The sequence below is a fragment of the Lethenteron reissneri genome, chromosome 71, assembly GCF_015708825.2.
Source record: "Lethenteron reissneri isolate LAM-NWPU_2019-01 chromosome 71, ASM1570882v1, whole genome shotgun sequence".
Taxonomy (NCBI): domain Eukaryota; kingdom Metazoa; phylum Chordata; class Hyperoartia; order Petromyzontiformes; family Petromyzontidae; genus Lethenteron; species Lethenteron reissneri.
Genome location: NC_083849.1, coordinates 1,837,904 through 1,865,273, shown reverse-complemented (window position 1 = coordinate 1,865,273; position 27,370 = coordinate 1,837,904). Strand labels below are relative to the sequence as shown.

General features: G+C 52.9%; 2 protein-coding genes across 2 annotated transcripts; one reads left to right on the top strand and one right to left on the bottom strand.

The window, feature by feature from the left end:
• Window positions 1-308: 308 nt before the first annotated feature.
• Window positions 309-1,074, top strand: LOC133361144 (uncharacterized; the record flags this gene model as incomplete). The annotated part of the gene is made up of 4 exons (XM_061580012.1): window positions 309-592; window positions 730-766; window positions 828-867; window positions 941-1,074. Coding segments are annotated over 4 exons (495 nt in total), but the record flags the coding sequence as incomplete, so codon positions are not given.
• A 4,193-nt stretch (window positions 1,075-5,267) lies between these two features.
• LOC133361119 (cytochrome P450 2F2-like) lies at window positions 5,268-26,642 on the bottom strand. Its single transcript, XM_061579975.1, has 10 exons — window positions 26,505-26,642; window positions 19,242-19,798; window positions 15,660-15,822; window positions 14,989-15,138; window positions 14,380-14,540; window positions 13,652-13,828; window positions 10,010-10,151; window positions 8,118-8,305; window positions 6,649-6,790; window positions 5,268-6,169 (listed from the first exon to the last, which is right to left on the bottom strand). The coding sequence occupies exons 2-10, from the start codon at window positions 19,467-19,469 to the stop codon at window positions 5,979-5,981; spliced, it is 1,542 nt and encodes a 513-aa protein (XP_061435959.1). The 5' UTR covers window positions 19,470-19,798; window positions 26,505-26,642; the 3' UTR covers window positions 5,268-5,978.
• Window positions 26,643-27,370: the final 728 nt, after the last annotated feature.

Sequence of the window (27,370 nt, the reverse complement as noted above, 5' to 3'; positions counted from 1 at the left end):
GGGGGGTGGGGGGAGGGTGGGGGAGGGGTGGGGGAACCGTGGGGGGTGGGGGGAGGGGGTGGGGGGAGGGGTGGGGGGAGGGGTGGGGGGAGGGGGTGGGGGAAGGGGTGGGGGAGGGGTGGGGGGAGGGGTGGGGGGAGGGGTGGGGGGAGGGGTGGGGGGAGGGGGTGGGGGAAGGGGTGGGGGAGGGGTGGGGGGAGGGGTGGGGGGAGGGGTGGGGGGTGGGGGAACCGTGGGGGGTGGGGGAACAGTGGGGGGTGGGGGGAGGGGTGGGGGGAGGGGTGGGGGAACCGTGGGGGGTGGGGGGAGGGGGTGGGGGGAGGGGTGGGGGGAGGGGTGGGGGAGGGGGTGGGGGAAGGGGTGGGGGGAGGGGTGGGGGGAGGGGTGGGGGGAGGGGTGGGGGGTGGGGGAACGTGGGGGGTGGGGGAACAGTGGGGGTGGGGGGAGGGGTGGGGGGAGGGGTGGGGGAACCGTGGGGGGTGGGGGGAGGGGGTGGGGGGAGGGGTGGGGGAGGGGTGGGGGGAGGGGGTGGGGGAAGGGGTGGGGGGAGGGGTGGGGGGAGGGGTGGGGGGAGGGGTGGGGGGTGGGGAACGTGGGGGGTGGGGGAACAGTGGGGGGTGGGGGGAGGGGTGGGGGAGGGGTGGGGAACCGTGGGGGGTGGGGGAAGGGGGTGGGGGGAGGGGGTGGGGGGAGGGGTGGGGGAGGGGGTTGGGGGAGGGGTGGGGGGAGGGGTGGGGGGAGGGGTGGGGGAAGGGGTGGGGGAGGGGTGGGGGAAAGGTGGGGGGAAGGGAGTGGGGGAAGGGGGTGGGGGGAGGGGGTGGGGGGAGGGTGGGGGGAGGGGTGGGGGAGGTGGGGGGGGAGGGAACCGTGGGGGGTGGGGGAACAGTGGGGGGTGGGGGGAGGGTGGGGGAGGGTGGGGAACCGTGGGGGGTGGGGGGAGGGGGTGGGGGGAGGGGGTGGGGGGGAGGGGTGGGGGGAGGGGGTGGGGAAGGGGTGGGGGGAGGGGTGGGGGGGGGAGGGGTGGGGGGAGGGGGTGGGGGAAGGGGTGGGGGGAGGGGTGGGGGGAGGGGTGGGGGAGGGGTGGGGGGTGGGGGAACCGTGGGGGTGGGGGAACAGTGGGGGTGGGGGGAGGGTGGGGGGAGGGGTGGGGGAACCGTGGGGGGTGGGGGGAGGGGGTGGGGGGAGGGGTGGGGGGAGGGGTGGGGGGGAGAGGTGGGGGGAGGGGGTGGGGGGAGGGGGTGGGGGAAGGGGTGGGGGGAGGGGTGGGGGGAGGGGTGGGGGGAGGGGTGGGGGGGTGGGGGAACCGTGGGGGGTGGGGGAACAGGGGGGGTGGGGGGAGGGGTGGGGGGAGGGGTGGGGGAACCGTGGGGGGTGGGGGGAGGGGGTGGGGGGGAGGGGTGGGGGGAGGGGTGGGGGGAGGGGGTGGGGGAAGGGGTGGGGGGAGGGGTGGGGGGAGGGGTGGGGGGTGGGGGAACCGTGGGGGGTGGGGGAACAGTGGGGGGGTGGGGGGAGGGGTGGGGGGAGGGGGGTGGGGGAACCGTGGGGGGTGGGGGGAGGGGGTGGGGGGAGGGGTGGGGGGAGGGGTGGGGGGAGGGGGTGGGGAAGGGGTGGGGGGAGGGGTGGGGGGAGGGGTGGGGGGAGGGGTGGGGGGTGGGGGAACCGTGGGGGTGGGGGAACAGTGGGGGGTGGGGGGAGGGGTGGGGAACCGTGGGGGGCGGGGGGTGGGTGGTGGGGTGAGGGTTGGGGGGTGGGGGAGGGGTGGGGGAACCGTGGGGGGTGGGGGTGGGGGGAGGGGTGGGGGGAGGGGGGAGGGGTGGGGGGAGGGGTGGAGGGAGGGGTGGGGGGAGGTTGGGGGTGGGGGTGGGGTGGGGGGAGGGGTGGGGGTGGGGGAACTATGGGGGAGGGGGTGGCGATTCCATTCTGCTATTTTTATGGGTTTCCACGCGGCTGCTGTTGCTGGAGACGTGAGACTGACATACACGGGGAAACCCTCTCCTCGTCCACGGCCTGATGAGCCAGCCGTGTTGGTGAGTCGGCACCGCAACCATCATCCCCTTGGAGTCCACCCTGTGGGTGATGACCACTTGGTGGACGTGATCGACTGGGGTTCTGCAGTGGACGGCTGGTCCATTCACCAGTGGGTCGTCTCCGCAATTATCGTCTTGGATAATGTTGATACTCCGACTGATGCTCCTGCTGCTGTTGTGGAGTGACTCATGCAGGCAGCTATGGCTGCAGAGTTTTGGTGGTACATGTTGTTTCCGTCGTTGATTGTGAAAATTCGGTCACAGTTCCTATGATCACTGTTTCTTTGCTTTCATGGCTTTATTTTGGTGATTTTCGATACGTTTTTTGGTTTGGCCATGTTTGTTTGTTGAAGTACAGAGTTAGACTGATGGCCTTAATCTAAGTTGTCTTGTGGTTGTTGTTGTTTGTTGTAGTACAGAGTTAGACTGATGGCCTTAATCTAAGTTGTCTTGTGGTTGTTGTTGTTTGTTGAAGTACAGAGTTAGACTGATGGCCTTAATCTAAGTTGTCTTGTGGTTGTTGTTGTTTGACTTGCATCCCACTGGGATGTTTGCACATTTTTGTGTACGGTGCTTTTTCTGCAATATTTTACTGTCTTTTCTTGGATTTTCTGTTTGCACTCAGTCACATAGTCACTACAAAATGTTTTTTTGTTCATGTTTTAGTTTTCTGTTTGTTGCGGTTGCACCCGATTCAAGAGCCGAATGGCTCACAGGGCTACACCTAATACATGAACTTGAACTTGGAGTCCAGTCTGTGTGGGGAGGAAGGAAGCTGATCATCCTGAGGTGGTGCTTGGAACCAGTGGCGGCTCCTGCAAAATCTCTCAGGGGGGGCAAATGTCTGGATGATTGATAAGGATAAGGTCCACCCATGTAATGGATAAATTAACAGCTTAAGCATGTAAAGGCAACTTCACTTATTTAATATTAATGAAAAATAAAGTGACTTTTACAATACATCTTGTTTGTTTCTATACTCACTATTAATACAATCCACTCAAGTTTCTTTTATTAAAGATTCCACTAGGTGGCGACAAATTATATTGTTGGATGAAACGTGCTTACGTATGATGACGTAAGCACGTTAGGGCGAGCCCTCCCGGAAGCCATAGAGAATGCATTGCAGTGCCCCCCGGTCGAAAAAAAAAATCTTTGAATGTAAGTCTATGGGGCCACTCGGGGCGATTCTCAGCCGGAGGGAAATCGCCCAAAAAGAGGTGGTACTCCACAGAACGTGACATGACGCTGATTGGACTATATCCAGAGGCACAGTGATGGCTAGCGTGACTCTGTGGTTGAATGACATTGGTGGTGCGTCGCCCAATCGCCCTAATGAAGAAACCGCCCCTGGGTTAAGCGGTGACGTTATGTCAATGACGCTTGATTTTGTGCGCATCTGCTCATAGTTAGAGGTAGGTTGGGTTCATTTTTAAATCTTTTATATTAAGTTCGCTTGCTTGCTTGCGTGCTTGCTTGCTTGCGTGCTTGCTTGCTTGCTTACGACCGTACAAACCTTTCGGTCGTTTTTTAACCCACTTCCCATGATCCAATCGAGCTGACATTTTGCACACAGGCTCGTTGTGCGAGACAATTAATGTTCGTGAAATTTTTTTTCAAAAATTTTACACTGTTTGGGGACAACTAATTAAATATTTAATTACCAATTGCTTAATACTGCAGACAATCATCTGACCCATAGGTGGCAGCCATCTCAAGCCAGAGGACGAGAAGACTCTAGCCGCCACGCATATAAAGGATTTAGAGTGAAAAACTTTGTTTTTACAGGTTTACTTGTTTATTCGTTGGCCTTCATTTGCCGCCATTGCTCGCGGCAAATGTTTGCACAAAATGGCGGAACACCCTCGTGGTCAATCCTAGTTACTTGTACGCGCGCGTGCATTTCCCCTCTCCCTTCTTTCGCTAAAGTCACGTACATAGAAAACTATTTACAAACTTATTTAGTCCATATAAGAGTTAGAGTGCGCGTGGGTCCATGTGTGCGAGTCCATATGTGTGTGTGTGTGACAGTCGCTGTGTTTGTGTACGTCCGTGTGCGCTGTGTCTGTCAGTCCGTGTGTGCGTAGTTCCATGTGTGTGTGTGTCGATGTCTGTGTGTCTAAGGCGAGGTGTGTGTGTGTGTCGATGTCTGTGTGTCTAAGACGAGGTGTGTGTGTGGGTGTCGATGTCTGTGTGTCTAAGACGAGGTGTGTGTGTGTGTGTCGATGTCTGTGTGTCTAAGGCGAGGTGTGTGTGTGTGTCGATGTCTGTGTGTCTAAGACGAGGTGTGTGTGTGGGTGTCGATGCCTGTGTGTCTAAGACGAGGTGGGTGTGTGTGTGTGTCGATGTCTGTGTGTCTAAGGCGAGGTGTGTGTGTGTGTCGATGTCTGTGTGTCTAAGACGAGGTGTGTGTGTGGGTGTCGATGTCTGTGTGTCTAAGACGAGGTGTGTGTGTGTGTGTGTGTCGATGTCTGTGTGTCTAAGGCGAGGTGTGTGTGTGTGTCGATGTCTGTGTGTCTAAGACGAGGTGTGTGTGTGGGTGTCGATGCCTGTGTGTCTAAGACGAGGTGGGTGTGTGTGTGTGTCGATGTCTGTGTGTCTAAGGCGAGGTGGGTGTGTGTGTGTCGATGTCTGTGTGTCTACGACGAGGTGGGGGTGTGTGTGTGTGTTGATGTCTGTGTGTCTAAGGCGAGGTGTGTGTGTGTGTGTCGATGTCTGTGTGTCTAAGGCGAGGTGTGTGTGTGTGTGTCGATGTCTGTGTGTCTAAGACGAGGTGGGTGTGTGCGCGAGTCCGTGTCAGATGTGTGCGAGTCGCTGTGTGTACGTCGATATGTCTGCGTGTAAGTGGATGTGTGCGTGGGTCCGTGTGTGTCTGTGTGTAGGTCGACGTGTGTGTGTCTTTTTCGCCCGGGCAACGCCGGGTACTTCCCGTTAGTCGTATTTATATTGTGAACCTAACACGTACACACAGCTACACGTTAAAAAGACCAAGATCCCGTGTGTAAGCCTTAACAGACTGCTTGTGCAAGTGCTGTTGGTAGCGAGCAGCAGCAGCTACGAATGGTGGCACTGTGGCACACTAGGGGGTGGGTGGCCAGCACCACGCCCGACCGCCTTTGTCTCCCCAGTGGCCACACACACACAAAGATCCCCCATATAGCCTTAACAGACTGTAGGGGCAAGTGCTGTTAGCGAGCACTGACAAAGAATGATCAGTCTATAATTTAATGGTAGGTTTATTTGAACAGTGAGAGACAGAATAACAACAACAAAATCCAGAAAAACGCATGTCAAAAATGTTATAAATTGATTTGCATTTTAATGAGGGAAATAAGTATTTGACCCCTCTGCAAAACATGACTTAGTACTTGGTGGCAAAACCCTTGTTGGCAATCACAGAGGTCAGACGTTTCTTGTAGTTGGCCACCAGGTTTGCACACATCTCAGGCGGGATTTTGTCCCACTCCTCTTTGCAGATCTTCTCCAAGTCATTAAGGTTTCGAGGCTGACGTTTGGCAACTCGAACCTTCAGCTCCCTCCACAGATTTTCTGTGGGATTAAGGTCTGTAGACTGGCTAGGCCAACGTACAGAATCAGCAGGGGATCAAATACTTTTTCCCCTCACTTTCGCTAACATCTAGCCACCATGATGATGATGAAAGAAAAAGGCACGCAAGCTCCAAATATTGCAGCAGGCGTCACAGGGTCGGGATGGAACCCAGGACCTCCTGTATACCAGGCGAGATAGTTAACATCTCCGAGCCACCGTAGATTTCGAGGGGAGTTGCTCTCACGGTACACAGACCTCGTCGGCGTGAGAGCAGAGAGAGTGCGAAGACTTTGCGAGCCTCCCCCTCCTCATCCCCCCTCCTCCCCTTTCCCTCCACATCTCGTCCTCCACTCATCTTCCTGCTCTCCCCACTCCTCATGCCTCCCCCACTCCTCGCACGCTCAGGCGATCGGAGTGCGTCCGAGGGCGCACACGTGGTACTGGGGCGGCGAGTGGATGAACGTCGCCGGGCTCACGGGCGCGGGAGCCGGGCAGCCGGGCGGAGGGGCGAAGGTGAAGGTGTGCATCAGGGACGAGAAGAAGATGAAGAGCTCCGTCTTGGCCAGAGACTCCCCGAGGCACAGGCGGCGACCTGGCGAGGTCGCGAGGGGGGAAGAGATGGCGCGGGGAGCGCTTCAGATCGGCGTCAGTTCATGTTTATCGTAAACCCCGTGAGCTCAGAAGCTGTGGAACATCGGGTTTCATCAACGAAAGCATCGGTACCCCGGCAAAGCATAACATACAAAATGCATAATGAAGGTTTTTGGGGTTGGATCGTGTATAAATGTTGTATCTTGACCTTAAAGCTTTCGTGATTGCAGTAATTTAAATTCTTTCGGTCGTTCGGTTAAGCTTTCCCGAAAGACACAAAGAATAAAAATGTTGTCTTACCCTTCCGCCACCCGACACGGCCATTTTCAACGTAAGCAACGCACCAATTAGTTACTACTTAGCGATGTGTTGTCGAGAGGAACGCGAGCGTTGCTGTAACGCGGATTTACAATCGCGCACTCTCAGCCCCAGCAAGCAAACCCAATGATCGTTCGCCCACTCGCGTCAGCCACAATGTACCTGCAGAGAAGGGCATGAAGGCCTCGCGCTGCCGGAACTGCCCGGCGGCATCGAGGAAGTGCCCCGGGTTAAAGTCGTCGGGCGTCTCCCACATGGAGGGGTCCTTGAGCACACTGCCCAACACGGGGATAACCTGCATTCCCTGTAGGGGGAGGGGTGGCGGGTCCACGCAGACATTTGGTGACATCACATTAGTAGTAAAATCGAATGTTAAATAATACAAACCCGTAAAAACAAAGTTTTTCACTATAAATGTTTTATATGCGTGGCGGCTAGAGTCCTCTCATCCTCTAGCTTGAGATTGCTGCCACCTATGGGTCAGATGATTGTCTGCCAGTATTAAGCAATTGGTAATTAAATATTTAATTTGTTTTCCCTAAACAGTGTAAAATTTTGGGAATTTTTTTTCACGAACATTAATTGTCTCGCACAACGAGTCTGTGTGGAAAATGTCAGCTCGATTGGATCACGGGAAGTGGGTTAAAAAACGACCGAAAGATTTGCACGGTCGTAAGCAAGCAAGCAAGCACGCAAGCAAGCAAGCACGCAAGCAAGCAAGCGAACTTAATATAAAGGATTTAAAAAAGCAATCAAAAAGGCATGTGACATGGAGTGGGAGTTCATACTCTTCGGATCATTCGGTAAAGCCACGTAGAACAAACAAAAAAACTACGACGTCTTCGATCGCAGCGATAGTTTGTAAAACAAATTTGTTCTACGTGACTTTACCGAAAGACCCAAAGAATATGAATTCCTGCAGTCACGAAAGCTTTAAGTCGAGATGCAGTGAGAGTTTTCGCGACCAATATTGCTTGCAATAGAGGTGGGGTTTTTTGGTTGCGTTAGATCGTGTTCGTATCAAAATGCGTCAGTGAATACGCCGACCCGACACGGCCAAATCGACAAAAGGCTTGTGTCGTGCGAACGAAACGTGGCCAATTTCTTTACGAGGTAGAGCTCGAGCCGGTTGTGTGTTGGAGAGTTAAACCCACTAACAACAGCTTTCGTGACTGCAGGGATTCATCTTCTTGGTTCTTTCGTTAAAGTCACGTAGAATGGAAATAATAAAATAATAAAAATATTAAAATAAAACATAATAAAATAATTCTCACGACGTTTCGGCCACAACGCAAGAAGCCGTCCTCAGGTGGAGAGCAGGTCTGTCGAGTAGACAGAGTCTGAATGACACACTCCAGGCTTGGAGCGACTATTTAAGCTGGGATCGAGGGGGGAAGGGCGCCTTGACAAAATAATTGCATATCAAGAGGAATTTAGCATATTTATGGGAAATGCAGATATGCGATTAGTACTACTTGTGAAATGCGTAGGAAAGAACCAAGAAGATGACCACTCACAACAGTTTCCAATTCGAGCAATTACTAGCAAAATGTTGTTCCAACAAACTCCAAATGCGAAAAGGCACCGCGTTCCGGACACCTGGGGGGGGGGGGGGGGGCGGTGGCCTTCACCTTGGGGATGAGGTACCCGCGGAAGGTGACGTCACTCGGCGTGGCATGCGGGAAGCTGTAGGGCAGCATGTTGGCGTAGCGCTGCACCTCGTGCACCACGGCGTTGGTGAAGGGCAGCGAAGTGTGGTCGGCGTAGACAGGCATCCGGTGGCGGCCCACGATGGTGTCGATCTCCTCCTGGACGCGCCCTAAAGGACGTGGGGGGGTGGGTTTAGGCAGGCCTGGGCGAGGTGACTCAAGTCGTGATTTTGTAAACCGTCGACTCAACGATCCTCCATAAGAAACCCTCCACGGCCAATCGGTAAGGGATTTATCACATAAACAAAACTCCAAATAGTTAATAGTGTAGTGTGTAGTGTAGTTTACTATTTCAGCCCACAGGCGTGGTTGAAGAGCAAATCCACAACATTTACAATTTGAGTAGTGCGACGTTTCGCTGGTAGTTACATCCGACATCATCGGGCGATTTGCCACAATTGTAGTAACTATTTGGCGTTTTGTTTACATGACAAATCGCTTACCGATTGATTGGTCGTGTCGGGTGGTGGAGGGTTTAGACACATATTTACGCGATCTAATGCAAAACGGTTCTTAAAAATATTTCAAAACTATGTAACAGTGCATACTGACTGTGGTGGTACCTGCTATCACTACAGCAGTACATGCTGATTCTATAGCAGTATTTATCGACTGTATAGCACAAAGTACTCACCTGACAGAGTGGCGTGGTGAGGCCTAGTCCCGTGCAGAGCCTCCGGCCTCGCCTAGATTGTCCAGCCGGCCGAGGTGGCACCTTGGCAGGCTGGGTTGCCACCTCTGACCCCCCCCCCCCAGCCACGATCTCCCCGGCCGCTCTGCAGTAATATTTACGGTCTATAGTGGTAGCATCTAGCGACTGTATAGCAGTAATAACTGCATGCATTGGGGTCGGGGGGGGGGCATCATACAGTGAAGAATTTACCTGAGCGTTTAGTGTAATTTTGTAGAATTTTTTACGCGAAATAAAATGTCCCCCTCACTCCCACCAAAGGTGTGCGACTTGGCATGGGCCGTCTCCCCCACCAAAGGCGCGTGAGTTGGTATGGTCGTGCGCGCGTCATAAATAAATTAAAAGGGAAGCGCACACAAATCGCACTAAATCGCTATTTAAACTAATTTAAAGTTGACGGAAGTGAAAAGGAAGAGCGCTTGCTCACCCGCGGGGCTTACGGCGTGGTAGCTGTATTTTATTTTTAGGTAAACCCCACCGTTGGAGAGCCAAGCGCGCGACCACACACAAACCCACACACCCCGCCACAAACCCACACACAATTTTTGACTTTTATATAGATAGATAATATTGGTCGCGAAAGCCTAATGCGTGTTAAAACGACTGCACTCTCTCATTCACGTGGTGGTCACGTGGGTTTTTTTAATAGAAATATTATTTTTTAAATGTCATTTTTTTTGTTACATGACTGTACTGAACGAGCCAAGAATACGAATTCCTGCAGTCACGAACGTTTAAAGTAAAAACCTTTTTTACAATGAAATCTTGATTTGAAGCTTTCGTGACTGCAGGAATCCATACGCTTTGGTTCTTTCGGTAAAGCCACGTGGGTAGAGAATAAAATAAATCACGACGTTTCGAATGCAACACAAGCGTCCGTCACCATGACGGATGCTTGTGTTGCGTTTGAAACGTCGTGATTTACCTTAATTTTCTACCTACGTGGCTTTTACCGAAAGAACCAAAGAGTAGATTCGAAGCTTTCGTGACCGCAGGAATTACTCTTTGGTTCTTGTGCTGCAATCGAAACATCGTATTCTATTATTATTTAATTTCTTTCAACGTGACTTTACCGAAAGAACTTTCACGATGAGTCCTCAGTCTCGCTGCGCGAGTCACTCACGCTGCGTATCGGGGTGGTGCATCATGAGGAGCAGGGCCCAGCGGAGGGACACGTACAGCGTCTCCGTGCCGGCCATGAACAAGCTGAGCGTGCAGGCGACGAGCGACTTGGCGTGGAAGGGGCTGTCCGGGTTGGCAGACTCCTGTTCGACACGAGGAGCAATTTTTTGGAAACTTTTAGATCAACTATTTAACCTCCCCCCCCCCCCCACCACCACTTATTTTGACCTGGGAGTTCTGCAAGCCTCTAGTAATTGTGTTAACGGACAAACGCAATGCCGGGCTTTCACATGGGCTTAGTATTTGTGTATGTACACGTGAGGTTAAGAGCAGGCAAGTTTTTGAAATGTATATTTCCCCCGGGCAAAGCCGCGTACTTCTACTAGTTAATAATAATAAAGAGGTTCTTTTGTTTTCTTTGGTTTAGATTGTGTGAAATATCAATGTTGTTGTCGTTGTTAAGCCCACCACCACCACCACGACATAGCCCAGTCGGTTAAGAGGTTTGGGTCGCGTCAATACAAAGTGGCCACTTAATTCACTAGTTTCGTCACACGCCAACCCGTTGTGTGTGTGTGCGTGTGCGTTGGGAAAGTAGGTCCTGGAGGAGGGGAAATCCCTCAGCCAGGAAAACATCGTGGCACAAAGTGGGGATGAACCTGCTGAGGCTGGGGTGCCTCAAATATTGGAAGAAGTCATCCCCTGTGAGTGGCTGGCTGAGGTGCCATCTGTTGATGAAGTACTGAGGGCGATCCAGAGTCTGAGACCAGGAAAGGCACCAGGCATAAATCTCCCAAGCGAAACGCTGAGAGAGGGTGGCGTTTGTGCACAACCTGCCCTATATGACATCATAACAACGACCACTGGACGGGTTCTACAAGACTGGAAGGATGCCCTGGTGGCCCCCTCTTTAAGAAGGGGGACCGCACAGACTGTAACAACTACAGGGGCATCTCACTCCTCAGTGTGCCGGGAAAGGTCCTGGCAAGGATTATTCAACATCGCCTTGCGAGGCACGGTGAGGAGAGGCTTGCGGAGCCCCAATGCGGTTTCAGGAAAGGGCGGTCCTGCACGGATGCCATATTTTCTGTCCGTCTGCTACAGCAGAGGTGTAGGGAATTCCCACAAGACCTACATCTCTGCTTTATTGACCTGGTTAAGGCCTGTGATACCATCAGTAGGCATGGGCTCTGGGTTGTTCTTCCTGCTTTCAGAGTCCCTGACCCTCTGCTTACGATCATTAAGGACCTTCATGATGGCGAGCGGGCCCAGGTAAAACTACATGGCCGGGAGTCAGAGCCATTCCCTGTACACCTTGGGGTGCGACAAGGATGTCCTCTGGCTCCCATATTATTTAACATCTATTTTGACCACGAGTTCGTGAAGCCTTCAATAGCTGTACCGGGGGAATTTCCATTTGGTACAGATATAATGGGAGGCTGATCGATGCCCAGGTGCGGTCAAGGGATGGATCACTGTTGGTCAACCACGTCATGTATGCCGATGATTTGGTAATTGCTGCTCATTCAGAGGAGGAGTTGGAGAAGGTGCTGCTGAAACTGGAGCGTGCCACGAAGAGGTGGGGCCTTACCATCAGCCCCACCAAAATTAAGCACCTGCCTGGGTATTTTGTACCATCGGACACTCCACCCACACAACTCTCAATCGGTGATGGGGCAGTTGTGGAGAGAATGGAGAGTTCCCAATACCTGGGCAGTGTGCTCATGACCGGCTCCAGTTTAACAGCAGAGGTCTCACTCCGAATCAGTCGAGTGGCAATATCTTTTTATCGGTTGCGTAACGCTGAGGAGCTCACAAATCTTTGAAAGATCTGGGCAAAGTCCCATCGGTGAGCTCCTCCGGCAGGCAAGGCTGCGTTGGCTGGGTCATGTAGTCCGCATGCCCAGCCACCACATGCCTAAACAGCTTTTGTTCGGCCGGATAGAGGGGGCTAAATGGGTGCAGCACGGGCTAGAGAAGAGATGGAGTGATGTGGTACAGGAGGACGTGGACTTGCCGATGACTGGTACCAGCGGTGTCAAGATCGGCCTCAGTGGAGAAGGCTCGTGAAGGACGCTACTGGGCAGTTGGAAGCAGTCGCCCTCCAACAATAACAGAGGGCGGAGGAGCGACGCTCACAACAATGAGCGGAGCGTCGGGTGGCTAAAGCACAACAAGTTGGCACAGTAGGGGGCACAGGTGGTGCATCAGCCAGTCATCTCAGTCAGTCGACCTGTGGCACCTGGGTCTTCCTCATGACCTCCTGCCAGCGGGCATTCGACACTTCCCGTGGCCTCAAGGTGTACATGGCCTGGCACAAGCGTCGTGGTAACGTCACCGCCACTTAGTGGTGAATGGCGGTTGTTGTTGTTTGGAAAGTAAAACCCACAACGCACCATTTACAAACTCGAGTAGCCGTGACGTTGCGCAGGTAATTGCAGCAACCAGCATCAACAACAACAACCAGCTATCATCAGGAAACAGCCACAGAGTTTGTGAGAGACATTGCCCACTAAACGCCGGCTCGGGTGAAATAGGAACGCGAATCTTTACTCTACGGGACTGGATAAATCCGCTGCGCTACGGGAAGCCCCTTTGTTATTTAGCTTTCTAACTTTGCAGATTGGTCCACCCAGGGGGTACGGGAGTCTCAGAAAGTTACAACAACAATACAGAATACGAAGATAACGACAGGAGTGCAAAGTATAGTAAAGGTAAGCAAATCACGATTAATTAGCTTACATTTAACTATTTTTAAATCCTTTATATTAAGTTCGCTTGCTTGCGTGCTTACGACCGTGCAAATCTTTCGGTCGTTTTTTAACCCACTTCCCGTGATCCAATCGAGCTGACATTTTGCACACAGACTCGTTGTGCGTGACAATTGATTTTCGTGAAAAATTTTTTCCTAAATTTTACACTGTTTAGGGAAAACAAATTAAATATTTAATTACCAATTGCTTAATACTGGCAGACAATCATCTGACCCATAGGTGGCAGCCATCTCAAGCCAGAGGACGAGAGGACTCTAGCCGCCACGCATATAAAGGATTTATAGTGAAAAACTTTGTTTTTACGGGTTATACTTATTACGTGACCAGGTTAGACCCACTAAGCGGTATGGCGATATCACAAATGATAGCAGCTCAAAGTGGCTTATCATAATCATGATGATCATATGGAAATGTATCGCAGTAGCCAAATACTCTAAATGTGTGATGTTGATTATTAAATGTGGCGGTAAAAACAGGAGGACCCGGGGGAAAATCCACGCGACAACCACGGGGAGTGAGAGACACACAAACTCCAAATATACAGCAGCAGACGTCATGGTCAGGATCGTCCCCACGACCTCCTGTACACCAGGCGAGGTAGTCAACATCTCATAGCCACTGTGATGGAGTGAGAGACACGCAAACTCCAAATATACAGCAGCAGGCGTCATGGTCAGGTTCAAACCCACAACCTCCTGTACACCAGGCGAGGTAGTCAACATCTCCTAGCCACCGTGATGATGAGAGAGAGAGACACACAAACTCCAAATATACAACAGCAGGCGTCATGGTCAGGATCGTCCCCACGACCTCCTGTACACCAGGCGAGGTAGTCAACATCTTATAGCCACCGTGGTGCCCTCCCCTACCTGCTGCTGTTTGTCCATGAACGCGTCGATGTAGTCGCGCGGCTGTTGGGCGACCCACGCCGTCTTGTGGTTGTCGATGATCATCTGGATGTGCTCTATGAGCATCCTCTTCTTCTCGAAGAGCAGGTTGTGTGTGCCTGGCAGGTGCTTCATCACCGATGGGAAGGCGTTGTACAGCTGCCGAGCCAAATGCAGCATAGGTCGGGGGGAGGAAGGGGGGGGGGACCATCAGTGCAACACCGTCTGGGAAAATGTTATGGTCAAAAAACTAAAAACATCATTGGGATGATTCTATATTTCGGCACACGGTTTGGCTATGTACCGTGTGAAAGAAGTTCAACATACACACCCACATTATCACCAACACCACCATTACCGCCACCATCACCACCACCTCACGTGGCCTGCTGACGTCAGGGCTGCTGTAAGCCACAGATCCCCTTCCTCGCCAGCAGATAGCGCTATGCTGCTACATTACTATTCTGTGTCACTACACTTGCTAAATATATATAAAGATGTTTTCAAGGAGATAGCTTGGTTACATTTTTTTTATCATACATACAAACAAAAAAACATGGTCAACGTTTAGTTTGCCTAGACCCTAGGCACAGTGGCATATTGGATAACACGGCCCTGAAGTACACCACCAATTCCTACGCTTGGGCAAAGGCAGCAAAAGTCCCACACCTGTATCCGTCCGTCTGTCACCTGCGTCCGTCAGTCGTCACCTGTATCCATGGGCTTCCAACGAGCCTCGCCACGTCGTCGAGGCAATGCACGAGCTTCAGCAGTTGCGGATCACCGTCCTCGAAGCGCTCCCCGAACACGACGGAGCAGATGACGTTGGAGACGGCGAACACCAGCAGGTTGCTGACATTGAAGGCTTGCCCTGCGCGGTTGGAGCAAGGAGCGAGAGGTCATCGGTGAGAAAGGGGTCATCGGTGAGAAAGGGGTCATCGGTGAGAGAGGGGTCATCGGTGAGAGAGGCGTCGTCGTCATCGCCACCCCACACCACACCACTCACCGTCGCTAAAATAAATAAAAACTCCTTTTCCCCCGTGTTTAGAGAGGTGTGTGGAGGGGAGTGGGCGTCATCTGGTCCAACACCATGTGAGACTAGGCTCTAAGGAAAGCTGTCTCGGTTGTGGACCAATCAACTTCAAGGACAGTGCATACATTATCAGAGTTATGTTTTTTGTTTGCATTATGACTGCAGGTATTGCGGTCTATGCAAACATGACTCCTTGTAAAAAAAGTGTCAGTTTTGTTGCCAGATAGAAGGGTAAAAAAACAATTATCATATTTTTAACTGGCAAATGAGGTTCCAATGGTTGTACCTTTTGTGTCAGCCACGTGCTTGACGAGGAAGCCGGCCTCGGTGAAAATCTTATCATGGAACCTCTGCTTGCCAAATCCAAAGCTCTTGAGCACGCTAAGGCTGAAGCGTTTTTTCAAAATGAAGTTGTTGCCGTGCGCCATCGTGATGCCTGTGGAGAGGGGGGGACACGTGTACATGGCTCACGTGAAACACTTGGAACGCGCGTACAACAACAACAACAACAGCCGTTCGCCACCAAGACATGGAACGCGAGAACACACACAGGCATGTGGTATGCGCGTACAAATATGAATCGGAGGTGCGGGGGAAAGAACCACAAACTGAACACAACATGAAGCCATTCTGTTAAAAAAAAAATTCGTCAATCTAGATGATGATTTAAAAGTTGCATAGCTCCCAAGGTAAGAGCGTTCCAGATGGCCGCAGAAGGGCATCTGAAACGTGCAAAATGCAGTAAGCATCTTTGTTTGATGGCTTTCCAATAGTGTAGTGATTAGTGTAGTACATAGTGTAGTATGGTGTATAGTGTAGCATATAGTGTAGAGTACAGTGTTGAGTGCAGTGTAGTGTGCAGTGTAGCGTACAGTGTAGCGTATAGTACATCTGAAAGCGTGCGATACAAGTGACCATCTCTGTTCGACGGTTAGCCAAAAGGACCTCCTGCCTTACCATCATACATTTCCAAGCAGTCGAAGACCGGCACGTACGGGCGGAACGAGAAGTCGATGGCCTGGTGCACCAGGGCATCCCGCACGGCTTTGTAGCCAACCAGGATCACGAACGGCGACCGGCCCAGGTAGACGGTGAACACCGGCCCGTACTCCCGGGACAGCTTGGGGAGTGTGAACAACGATGGACAGCAAACAAACAAGTATAACCCGTAAAAACAAATATTTTTCACTATAAATCCTTTATATGCGTGGCGGCTAGAGTCCTCTCGTCCTCTGGCTCGAGATGGCTGCCACCTATGGGTCAGATAATTGCATGGCAGCATTAAGCAATTGGTAATTAAATATAATATTTTTGTCCTAAAAAGTGTAAAATTTTAGAAAAAATTTTTCACGAACATTAATTGTCACGCACAACGAGTCTGTGTGGAAAATGTCAGCTCGATTGGATCAAGGGAAGTGGCATAAAAAACGCCCGAAAGATTTGCACGGTCCTAAGCAAGCAAGCAAGCGAACTTAATATAAAGGATTTTAAAAATAGGTGAAATTCCTCCCCGTAGGCGGGTATTAATTCTAGATTTGAAGCTTTCGTGACTGCAAGGATTCATACTCTTAGGTTTTTCGGTAAAGTCGTAGAGGGGGAGGAATTTCACCTATTTTTTTAATCCTTTATATTAAGTTCGCTTGTTTGCTTGTGTGCTTGCTTGCTGTTTAGGGAAAACAAATTAAATATTTAATTACCAATTGCTTAATGGTGGCAGACAATCATCTGACCCATAGGTGGCAGCCATCTCAAGCCAGAGGACGAGAGGACTCTAGCCGCCACGCATATAAAGGATTTATAGTGAAAAACTTTGTTTTTACGGGTTATACTTGTACCTACGTGACTTTACCGAAAACCCTAAGAGTATGAATCCTTGCAGTCACAAAAGCTTCAAATCTGGAATTAAATGGACAGCAAATTTGTTATGACGATGCCGTGGCAAAAAGTAGAACAACGACGGTCAGTGAATTCATTTAGATTTGAAGTCTTTGGGAGGGGGCGGGTGCTGGGCAGTGGATTGGAGGAATGCTGACTCGTAGAGTTCACGCCGGGGAATTGACTCGACAACAAGTGGAGCTCAGGTCACGTTCTAGTTCAATGCCAACATTGAACCGGACGACACAGTCTGATGTTGATAATAATAATGATGATAAGCCACTTCGCTGAGCCATCATTTGTGATGGCCAGGTCGCTTCTGAAAACAAGCTACACAGCAGCAGCCGAGTGGGCCTTGCCTGGTAAAAACAATATTTTAGTTTATGCGTCTCTATGCGTCTCGAGTATTTGACTGCTCCTATAAATTTCCACGCGATGATGATGATACCCCAATTTTGCTGGGCTATCGTTTGTGATAGCTAGGTGGCTTCTAAAAAACGAGCTACAACACAGCTCGCTTGAGCCTTACCTGGTAATATAAAATGTGGGGGTATTTGTGGGTCTCTATGGGTTTCTGTGAGTCTCTGTGGGTCCCTACGCATCTCTATAAGTATCTGTGGGTCTCTGTGGGTCTCTACGAGTCTCTGTGCGACTCTATGGGTCTCTGTGGGTCTCTGTTGGGTCTCTGTGGGTCTCTGTTGGTCTATGTGGGTCTCTGTGGGTCTCTGTGGGTCTCTGTTGGGTCTCTGTGGGTCTCTGTGGGTCTCTGTGGGTCTCTGTGGGTCTCTGTGGGTCTCTGTTGGGTCTCTGTGGGTCTCTGTGGGTCTCTGTGGGTCTTTGTTGGGTCTTTGTGGGTCTCTGTTGGGTCTCAGTGCGTCTCTGTGGGTCTCTGTTGAGTCTCTGTGGGTCTCTGTGGGTCTCTGTGGGGTCTCTGTGGGTCTCTGTTGGGTCTCGGTGGGTCTCTGTGGGTCTCTGTGGGTCTCTGTGGGTCTCTGTTGGGTCTCTGTGGGTCTATGTGGGTGTCTGTTGGTTCTCTGTTGGTCTCTGTGGTTCTCTGTGGGTCTCTGTGGGTCTCGGTTGGGGCTCTGTGGGTCTCTGTGGGTCTCTGTTGGTTCTCTGTTGGTCTCGGTGGGTCTCTGTGGGTCTCTGTTAGGTCTCTGTGGGTCTCTGTGGGTCTCTGTGGGTCTCTGTTGGTTTCTGTTGGTTCTCTGTTGGTCTCTGTGGTTCTCTGTGGGTCTCTGTGGGTCTCTGTTGGGTCTCTGTTGGGTCTCTGTGGGTCTCTGTGGGTCTCTGTGGGTCTCTGTTGGGTCTCTGTGGGTCTCTGTTGGGTCTCTGTGGGTCTCTGTTGGATCTCTGTGGGTCTCTGTGCGTCTCTGTGGTTCTCTGTGGGTCTCTGTGGGTCTCTGTTGGGTCTCTGTTGGGTCTCTGTGGGTCTCTGTTGGTTCTCTGTGGGTCTCTGTTGGTTTCTGTTGGTTCTCTGTTGGTCTCTGTGGGTCTCTGTGGGGTATCTGTGGGTCTCTGTTGGGTCTCTGTTGGTTCTCTGTGGGTCTCTGTTGGGTCTCTGTGGGTCTCTGTGGGTCTCTGTTGGTTCTCTGTTGGTCTCGGTGGGTCTCTGTGGGTCTCTGTTGGTCTCTGTTGGGTCTCTGTGGGTCTTTGTGGGTCTCTGTGGGTCTCTGTTGGTTTCTGTTGGTTCACTGTTGGTCTCTGTGGTTCTCTGTGGGTCTCTGTGGGTCTCTGTTGGGTCTCTGTGGGTCTCTGTTGGGTCTCTGTGGGTCTCTGTTGGGAGGAGTGTTTCTGTGGGTCTCTGTTGGTTTCTGTTGGTTCTCTGTTGGTCTTGGTGGGTCTCTGTGGGTCTCTGTTAGGTCTCTGTGGGTCTCTGTGGGTCTCTGTTGGTTTCTGTTGGTTCTCTGTTGGTCTCTGTGGTTCTCTGTGGGTCTCTGTTGGGTCTCTGTGGGTCTCTGTGGGTCTCTGTGGGTCTCTGTTGGGTCTCTGTGGGTCTCTGTTGGGTCTCTGTGGGTCTCTGTTGGATCTCTGTGGGTCTCTGTGCGTCTCTGTGGTTCTCTGTGGGTCTCTATGGGTCTCTGTTGGGTCTCTGTTGGGTCTCTGTGGGTCTCTGTTGGTTCTCTGTGGGTCTCTGTGGGTCTCTGTTGGTTTCTGTTGGTTCTCTGTTGGTCTCTGTTGGTCTCTGTGGGTCTCTGTTGGGTCTCTGTTGGTCTCTGTGGTTCTCAATTAAATCCTGTGGGTCTCTAAGGGTCTCTGTCAGTCTCTGTGGGCTTCTGTGGGTTTCTGTGGGTTTCTGTGAGTCTCTATGGGTCGCTGTGGGTCTCTATGGGTGTCTATGGCTCTCTGTGGGTGTCTATGGGTCTCTATGGGTCTCTCTCTATGGGTCTCTATTGATCTCTATGTGTCTCTGTGGGTCTCTGTGGGTCTCTGTGGGTCTCTGTGGGTCTCTGTGGGTCTCTGTTGGTCTCTGTTGGTCTCTGTGGGTTTCTGTGGGTCTCTGTGGGTCTCTGTGGGTCTTTATTGGTCTCTGTGGGTCTCTGTGGGTCTCTGTTGGTCTCTGTGGATCTCTGTGGGTCTCTGTTGGTCTCTGTGGTTCTCTGTGGTTCTCTATGGGTCTCTGTGGTTCTCTATGGCTCTCTGTGGGTCTCCGTGGTCCACTACCTTCACAAAGTCGTCGTAGGGCGCTCTGTGGTTAATCCGGAGGAGGTTCCCGACGAGTGGCCACGCGCGGGGCCCGGGCGGGAGGAGGCCCCGGTGGCGGTCGGCTCCGCGGGCCCACCGGGACGCGACGGCCACCAGCAGGAGGAGGGCGGCGGCGCCGGCGATCGGCAACGTCGAGGGCCCCCATGCGAGGCGGGGGGGGGCAGGAAGGGCGTTCGACGAGGACATGACGGCCGGCGGGTGTGGGTAGCCGATTGATCAACGGCGGCGGTGGTGGCGGTGGAGGCGGCTGTGGTGGCGGTGGAGGTGGCGGTGGTGGCGGTGGTGGCAGCGGTGGTGGCGGTGGAGGCGGCGGTGGTGGCGGTGGAGGCTGCGGTGGTGGCGGTGGAGGCGGTGGTGGTGGCGGTGGAAGCAGAGGTGGAGGCGGTGGAGGCAGTGATGGTGGTGGTGGAGGCGGCGGTGGTGGCGGTGGAGGCTGCGGTGGTGGCAGTGGTGGCGGTGGAGGCAGTGGTGGTGGCGGTGGTGGGCTGCAGAGGGACTGAGAGTTCCACCGCGTGCTGGGAAGAAGTGGTAAAGGGGAGGAGACGGATTTTAAAATCTGTGTAAGTTACAAGTAAGTATAACCCGTAAAAACAAAGTTTTTCACTCTAAATCCTTTATATGCGTGGCGGCTAGAGTCCTCTCGTCCTCTGGCTTGAGATGGCTGCCACCTATGAGTCAGATGATTGTCTGCCAGCATTAAGCAATTGGTAATTAAATATTTAATTTGTTTTCCCTAAACAGTGTCAAATTTACTTGTCACGCACAACGAGTCTGTGTGCAAAATGTCAGCTCGATTGGATCACGGGAAGTGGGTTAAAAAACGACCGAACGATTTGCACGGTCGTAAGCGCGCAAGCAAGTAAGTGAACTTAATATAAAGGATTTAAAAAAGAAAGGCGCATTTTAGAAAAAGGGAAAACATTCAAATCGTTCGAAGATGTATTGTGCGTGTGTGCGCGTGGTCACTTCCGGCCTTCATCAGTGCTCGCGAACAGCACTTGCCCCAACAGTCTGTTAAAGGCCTTTCCGGGGGGGGTCTTTGTTTTTGTGTCTGTGTAGTAAGTTCGAGGAGACGATATCGAAGTTGGGACACACTGTTTATTAACTCCGGGACAGGCACAATAGTTGAAGGGGTATCGGCCCCTTCACCCGTACTATGGGAAACCCACCCTAGTCCTAAGCCCTCTGTCCTGTCCCCCAGTCCTCCTCTACTGGGCTACGGGAGGCTGACTGATCTGGCCCTGGCAAGCACAGATCTCGGCACTAGCTAACCAGCCTTGCCCTGATAAGGGCAGCGGTCTGGAAGCTCTTGGGCCGCGCCGCTGGCTTACCCGGCTCGGCCCTTATAAGGACGGCGAGACCGGGGAGTCCCAGGGCCTAATCTCCGAGTCTTGGATCTTCACTGGTCAGCTTCGTGTCGAACTGAACTCGAGCTCTTTGGGTCTCCACCTTTTATAGGGATCGCCTCCGAGGGCTGGGGGCGTGGGCAATAACTGATGCGGACGTCGGTGTGACCACCCGTGTATGTGAGTGCCGACAGCCCTGTGTTTGTTGTCCGCCGTTTCTCCCGTAATAACCCCTACATCTGGAACATCTTCGCCGGTTAGACACATTTAGGCTGGCCTGCCTGTCGATCCATCCTGGGTTCTAACCTGCGGCCTGGATTTTGTGAGGAGCTCACAAATCCTTGAAAGATCTGGACAAAGTCCCATCGTTGAGCTCCACCGGCAGGCAAGGCTGCGTTGGCTGGGTCATGTAGCCCGCATGCCCAGCCACCGCATGCCTAAACAGCTTTTGTTCGGCTGGATAGCCCCTCTATCCGGCCGAACAAAAGCTGTTTAGGCATGAGATGGAGTAATGTGGTACAGGAGGATGTGGAGCTGAGATGACCGGTACCAGCGGTGTCAAGATCGGCCTCCGCGGAGGAGGCTCGTGAATGACGCTACTGGGCAGTTTGAGGCAGTCGCCCTCCAACAATTGAGGGCAGAGGAGCGATGCTCACAACAACGAGCCGAGCGCCGGGCGGCTAAAATACAGTAAGATGGCACAGTAATGGGGTACAGGTGGTGCATCTACCGGTCATCTCAGCCGACCCGTGGCATCTGGGTCTGTCCCGGTACCAATTTTCCCCTTTTTTCTGGCAACAAAACAGGTTTTTGGCGTCCCCTGGTCTAACACCGATTGGGACTAGGCTCAAAAGAAAGCTGTCTCTGGTGTGGACCAATCACTTTCAAAGACAATGCAAAGATAATCAGTATGTTTTTTTTTGCATTCCGACCACAAGCATTGTGGTTAATGCAGATGTAAAGTAGTAACTCGGCAGGAGACGACTTCACGGGTAGCACACTCTTTATTTTCACCAACTTGTAGTTACACGGATGACTAACACCCTACTTCGTTACACGGGTGACCAACACCCACTTAGCTACACGGGTGACGGACACCCACTCAGCTACAACTTCGTTACACGGGTGACCAACACCCACTTAGCTACACGGGTGACCAACACCCACTCAGCTACACGGGTGACCAACACCCACTCAGCTACACGGGTGACTAACACCCACTCAGCTACACGGGTGACCAACACCCACTCAGCTACACGGGTGACTAACACCCACTCAGCTACACGGGTGACCAACACCCACTCAGCTGTACTGACACGGGCTCTTACGCCCTGTAGCCTTCCGGGACACACCCAGCCGGGGTGCCCGTCTCGGCTCTGGGTACCACCGTCCCGACCCACACGGGCGTCGGACTACGGTCCCCCCAGTCTCGGCTCCGAGCCACACAGGGCCCCTACCTCCTCCACCCCGTCTTCGGTCTTCAACTGGTTAACACTGACCACGAGTGCTCTCGCGCGTCCCCCTTTATACCCCTCCTGCGGACGTCGCTGAGAGTACTCACTTATCTGACCAATCACTGCGCACTCGCTACGATCCTCTTTTCCCAGCTTGTGTGAGCGCGCCTCACCACCGGCGCGCGCGTCCATGCCACGCCCACACCGCGTGCCCAACCCCGCGCCCCGTGATCCATCACTGCCGGCGCACGTCAATACCACCACTACATCACCCCCTACCACATAGCTCGCAGCCGACCCGGCTGCTAATAAAACATACAACACCCCTTCACCCCCATGTGTGCCCCGTAACATAACACAAACCCTAACAACACAACATGAACACCGCAATCCGCAAAACCCAGCAACCGCCACACCCGCAACAAGAACAACATGCACAATCCAGCGAGTGGCAACGATACTGTGTATGCGGAAAGAGTAACAATAAAAAAAATTTCTTTAATCATTTTCTCTTCTTTTCTCTCCGACTCATGCAGCGTCCCAATGTCCGAGCGTCCCTTGAACGGGACATTACCCCGGCAGAGGGGGAAGCCGGCAACGAAGTCGGGCTTTAACAAAAAAAGATTTTTTTTTTTTTTTCATGAAAAGTGTTGCGTCCTTGACCGAGTCCGCCTTGCCGGACCGTCGTACGGCACAGGACGCAGTTGGCCATCCGGCGGCGCCGGCAGTTCAGGAAGGCATGGGCCAGGCATCGGGGCTCCGTGCGAGCCGCGGGGTTCCGGTTCCCGACGGTCAACAGCCGTCAGGTCCGAGACACCGGGTTCAGTTGGGATGTCTTGAGTCCCTGGTCGTCGTCCGGACGTGGTCCCGCGGTGCGTTGACGCGGGGCCCGGCACCCGGACGCGACGTGGCCCCGAAGGCCGCAGTTGTAGCAGACGACGAGGGACGTCGTAGGTTTCGGTTGCTCCAGCTTGCGGGAGGAGCGTGTGGGCGAACGACCTCCCGTTCTCCACTCCCCCGGCCTCGAACCAGCGAAGGCCTCCTCCCGAGGCACAGCAGGCTGAGGTCCGATGATCGTGGCGGCCGGTGCCCCGTTCTCCACCGATGCGCAGACGACCGTCGGCTTCCGCTGTAGGACCTCGTAAGCGTGGATACTCGTGGCAATCCCCAGGGAGCAGATGTCCATCTCGTCCGCCGTATTAATGGGAACTCCCAATCCGTGAGCCAGCGCCAGCAGCTGCTCCGTCACCATGGCGTCCTTCCCCTCCTTGTCCATGCGGGGAAAAGCTGAATCCGCCAGGGCGAGCAGCGCCGTGCGATAGGCGAGCGTTGTTTCTCCAACCACCTTCCGCCGATCGTAGAATTGGTGGCGACAGGTCGAGGGCGGCCCGAACACCTTGGCCAACAGGTGCAGCGCGGCCTGGAGCGTTGAGCGGGACGACCTCGGGGCAGACGTGAAGGCCGCAAGCGCGTCGTCGTCGAGCATCGCTGGCAGCGCGCGCAGGGCAGTGGTGTCGGACCACCCCGACATTTCTTGATGCGCAATGAACCGTCGCTGGAAGGCTCCCCAGTCGCCCCCGTCCGCCTTGAACACCGACAGCGCGGGCAATCGTTGCTGGAGAACTCGATCGTCGTCGTCGTCGTTGGAACGATTTTCCCGCGCGCCGCTGTGGTTGTAGAAAATGTCGGCTCCCTCTGCAGGCGCAAAATGGAGAGCTCCGGCGCTCGCCGATGACGCGGGCTGCGCTGTGTGGAGACCTCTGGCCACGTGGTGTCCGCGTTTCCCGCCAACCGGAGGCGGACCCTCAAAAATGGCGCCAACTCCCAAACTTTTGGCGCGAAACGCCTTATGGCGGGAACCCTCCAGCCGCGCCGCCTCTTCCAACCCCGCAGGCGTTCCACCGGCCGCTGGAACGGAGATCTCCGCCAAGATCGCAGCGGCGGCGAGCAGCAACTCCGCCAGGCGGGAGTGTGCGTCCTGCAGGCTGGTGTCGGAGGCGGGCGGAGCATCGGCCATTTCCGCGAAGTGCTGCATCGGCGGCAACTCCTCGTCCTCTCCTCCCGAGGGTGGTGTCACCGGTACGTCGTCGTCTCCCCGGTCTTGCACGTGGGAACGAGAAGTCTTCCTTGTGTCCATTCTCCTTGAAGACAGGTTTACTTCTGACGCCAGTTGTAAAGTAGTAACTCGGCAGGAGACGACTTCACGGGTAGCACACTCTTTATTTTCACCAACTTGTAGTTACACGGATGACTAACACCCTACTTCGTTACACGGGTGACCAACACCCACTTAGCTACACGGGTGACGGACACCCACTCAGCTACAACTTCGTTACACGGGTGACCAACACCCACTTAGCTACACGGGTGACCAACACCCACTCAGCTACACGGGTGACCAACACCCACTCAGCTACACGGGTGACTAACACCCACTCAGCTACACGGGTGACCAACACCCACTCAGCTGTACTGACACGGGCTCTTACGCCCTGTAGCCTTCCGGGACACACCCAGCCGGGGTGCCCGTCTCGGCTCTGGGTACCACCGTCCCGACCCACACGGGCGTCGGACTACGGTCCCCCCAGTCTCGGCTCCGAGCCACACAGGGCCCCTACCTCCTCCACCCCGTCTTCGGTCTTCAACTGGTTAACACTGACCACGAGTGCTCTCGCGCGTCCCCCTTTATACCCCTCCTGCGGACGTCGCTGAGAGTACTCACTTATCTGACCAATCACTGCGCACTCGCTACGATCCTCTTTTCCCAGCTTGTGTGAGCGCGCCTCACCACCGGCGCGCGCGTCCATGCCACGCCCACACCGCGTGCCCAACCCCGCGCCCCGTGATCCATCACTGCCGGCGCACGTCAATACCACCACTACACAGACATGATTACTTGTGAAAGGTTTCAGTTGGGTGTTTTAACATCTTAACACAACTGTTTTGTTGCAAGAAAAAAGGGGAAAACCTATTCTCATATGTTAAACTTCTTTCGCACCGTACGTAGCCAACCGTTGCTACTCGGAGGTGCGGGGGAAAGACAACAAACTAAACACAACAACAACAAGAAGCAGTTCTAAATAAGATACTCTAAACACGTGACGTTTAGTCTACATGGGGAGGGTAAAACCGGAGGACCCGGAGAAAATTAACGCGAGCACACAGAGAGAGAGACACGCAAACTCCACATATATAGAGCAGACATCAGGGTAGGGATCGGACTCACGACCTCCTGCATACCAGGCGAGGTAGTTAACATTTCACCACCGTGACGATGAGAGAGACAGAGAGCGACACGCAAACTCCAAATATACAGCAGCAGGCATCAGGGTTGGGATCGAGCTCACGACCTCCTGCATACCAGGTGAGGTAGTTAACATCCCCTATCCTCCGTGGTGATGATGAGAGAGACACAAAAAATCCAAATGTACAGCAGGCATCAGAGTCGGGATCAAACCCACGACATCCTGCATTCCAGGCGACGAAGTGATCCTCTCGCCACCGTGATGATGGTGATGATGAGAGAGACACCGCAAACTCCAAATATACGTACGCCTTTTGGTGTCCTCTCGGCTCAAAAGAAAGCCGTCTCTGGTGTGGACCAATCAAGACAATGCATATATTATCAGAGTATCTTCTTGGTTCTTTCGGTGACTTTACCGAAAGAACCAAGAAGATGAATCCCTGCAGTCACGAAAGCTTTAAATCGAAATTTTTCAGAGTATGTTTTTTTTTGCATTCCGACCACAAGTATTGTGGTTAACGCAGACATGATTCCTTGTGAAAGGTTTCAGTTTGGTGTTTTAACATCTTAACACAGCTGTTTGTTGCCAGAAATAGGGTAAAGCCTCTTCTCATACTTCAAATAACTTATAGCGACAAAATGTACAACAACAAAAAACATCAAGACGGGCAAATATCTGGATAAGCAATCACGATCAAAGTAGTGGATGGGCTGTGTCCATCAGTAGCCAGACACGGCCACATTTCAATGTCCCGAATTGTTTGTGTGTTTGTGGGGTTTTTGTTCCCCTCCATCAAAATGCGACTCATTTTTAAATCCTTTATATTAAGTTCACTTGCTTGCACGCTTACGACCGTGCAAATCTTTCGGTCGTTTTTTAACCCACTTCCCGTGATCCGATCGAGCGGACATTTCCCACACAGACTCTTTGTGCGTGACAATTAATGTTCGTAAAAACATTTTTCCACAATTTTACACTTTTTAGGAATTTTTTTTTATATTTAATTACCAATTGCTTAATGCTGCTAGGCAATCATCTTACCCATAGGTGGCAGCCATCTCAAGCCAGAGGACGAGAGGACTCTAGCCGCCACGCATATAAAGGATTTATAGTGAAAAACTTTGTTTTTACGGGTTAATTTTTTTCGCGACACAGCGCCCGAGTCAAACCCCTTACCTCGATCCGCTGCGGCTTGCCCAGCGGCTGTTTTCCTACGTTCCCCTTTTGGCGGAAGGCAGCGATTAGTTCAGGAGCCAAAGCTGGCCGCGGTACGAGAGGTCTGGCTGACCACGAGAGAGAAAGAGAGAGAGAGCCAGAGAGCCAGAGAGCGAGTATCAGTTGTATTGGAGCGGTTATCGATGAGTAAACATTGACAAGGCAGGGCAAGGGGCAAACTGGGCCAGTGGAATTAAACATTGGCCAATTAAATTTCGATTTAAAGCTTCTTTCGTGACTGCAGGGATTCATCTTCTTGGTTCTTTCGGTAAAGTCACGGAGAAGGGAAATAATAAAATAATAAAAATTAAACAATAAAATAACAGCGTCTGTCTTTCCGACAGACCTGTTCTTCACCTGAGGACGGCTGCTTGCGTTGTGGCCGAAACGTCGTGAGAATTGTATTTTATTATGTTTTATTTTTCTTACTTCCCTTCTACGTGACTTTACCGAAAGAACCAAGAAGATGAATCCCTGCAGTCACGAAAGCTTTAAATCGAAATTTATCAGAGTATGTTTTTTGTTTGCATTCCGACCACAAATATTGTGGTTAACGCAGACACGATTCCATGTAAAAGGTTTCAGTTGGATGTTTTAACATCTTAACACCTATTTTGTTTTATTTTTCCAACATCACTTGCCCCAACAGCCTGTTAGAGGCTACACGGGGCACCTTTGTCTGTGTCTCATAGCTGCTGCTCACTAACAGCACTTGCCCCAACAGCCTGTTAGAGGCTACACGGGGGACCTTTGTCTGTGTCTCATAGCTGCTGCCCATTAACAGCACTTGCCCCAACAGCCTGCTAGAGGCTACACGGGGCACCTTT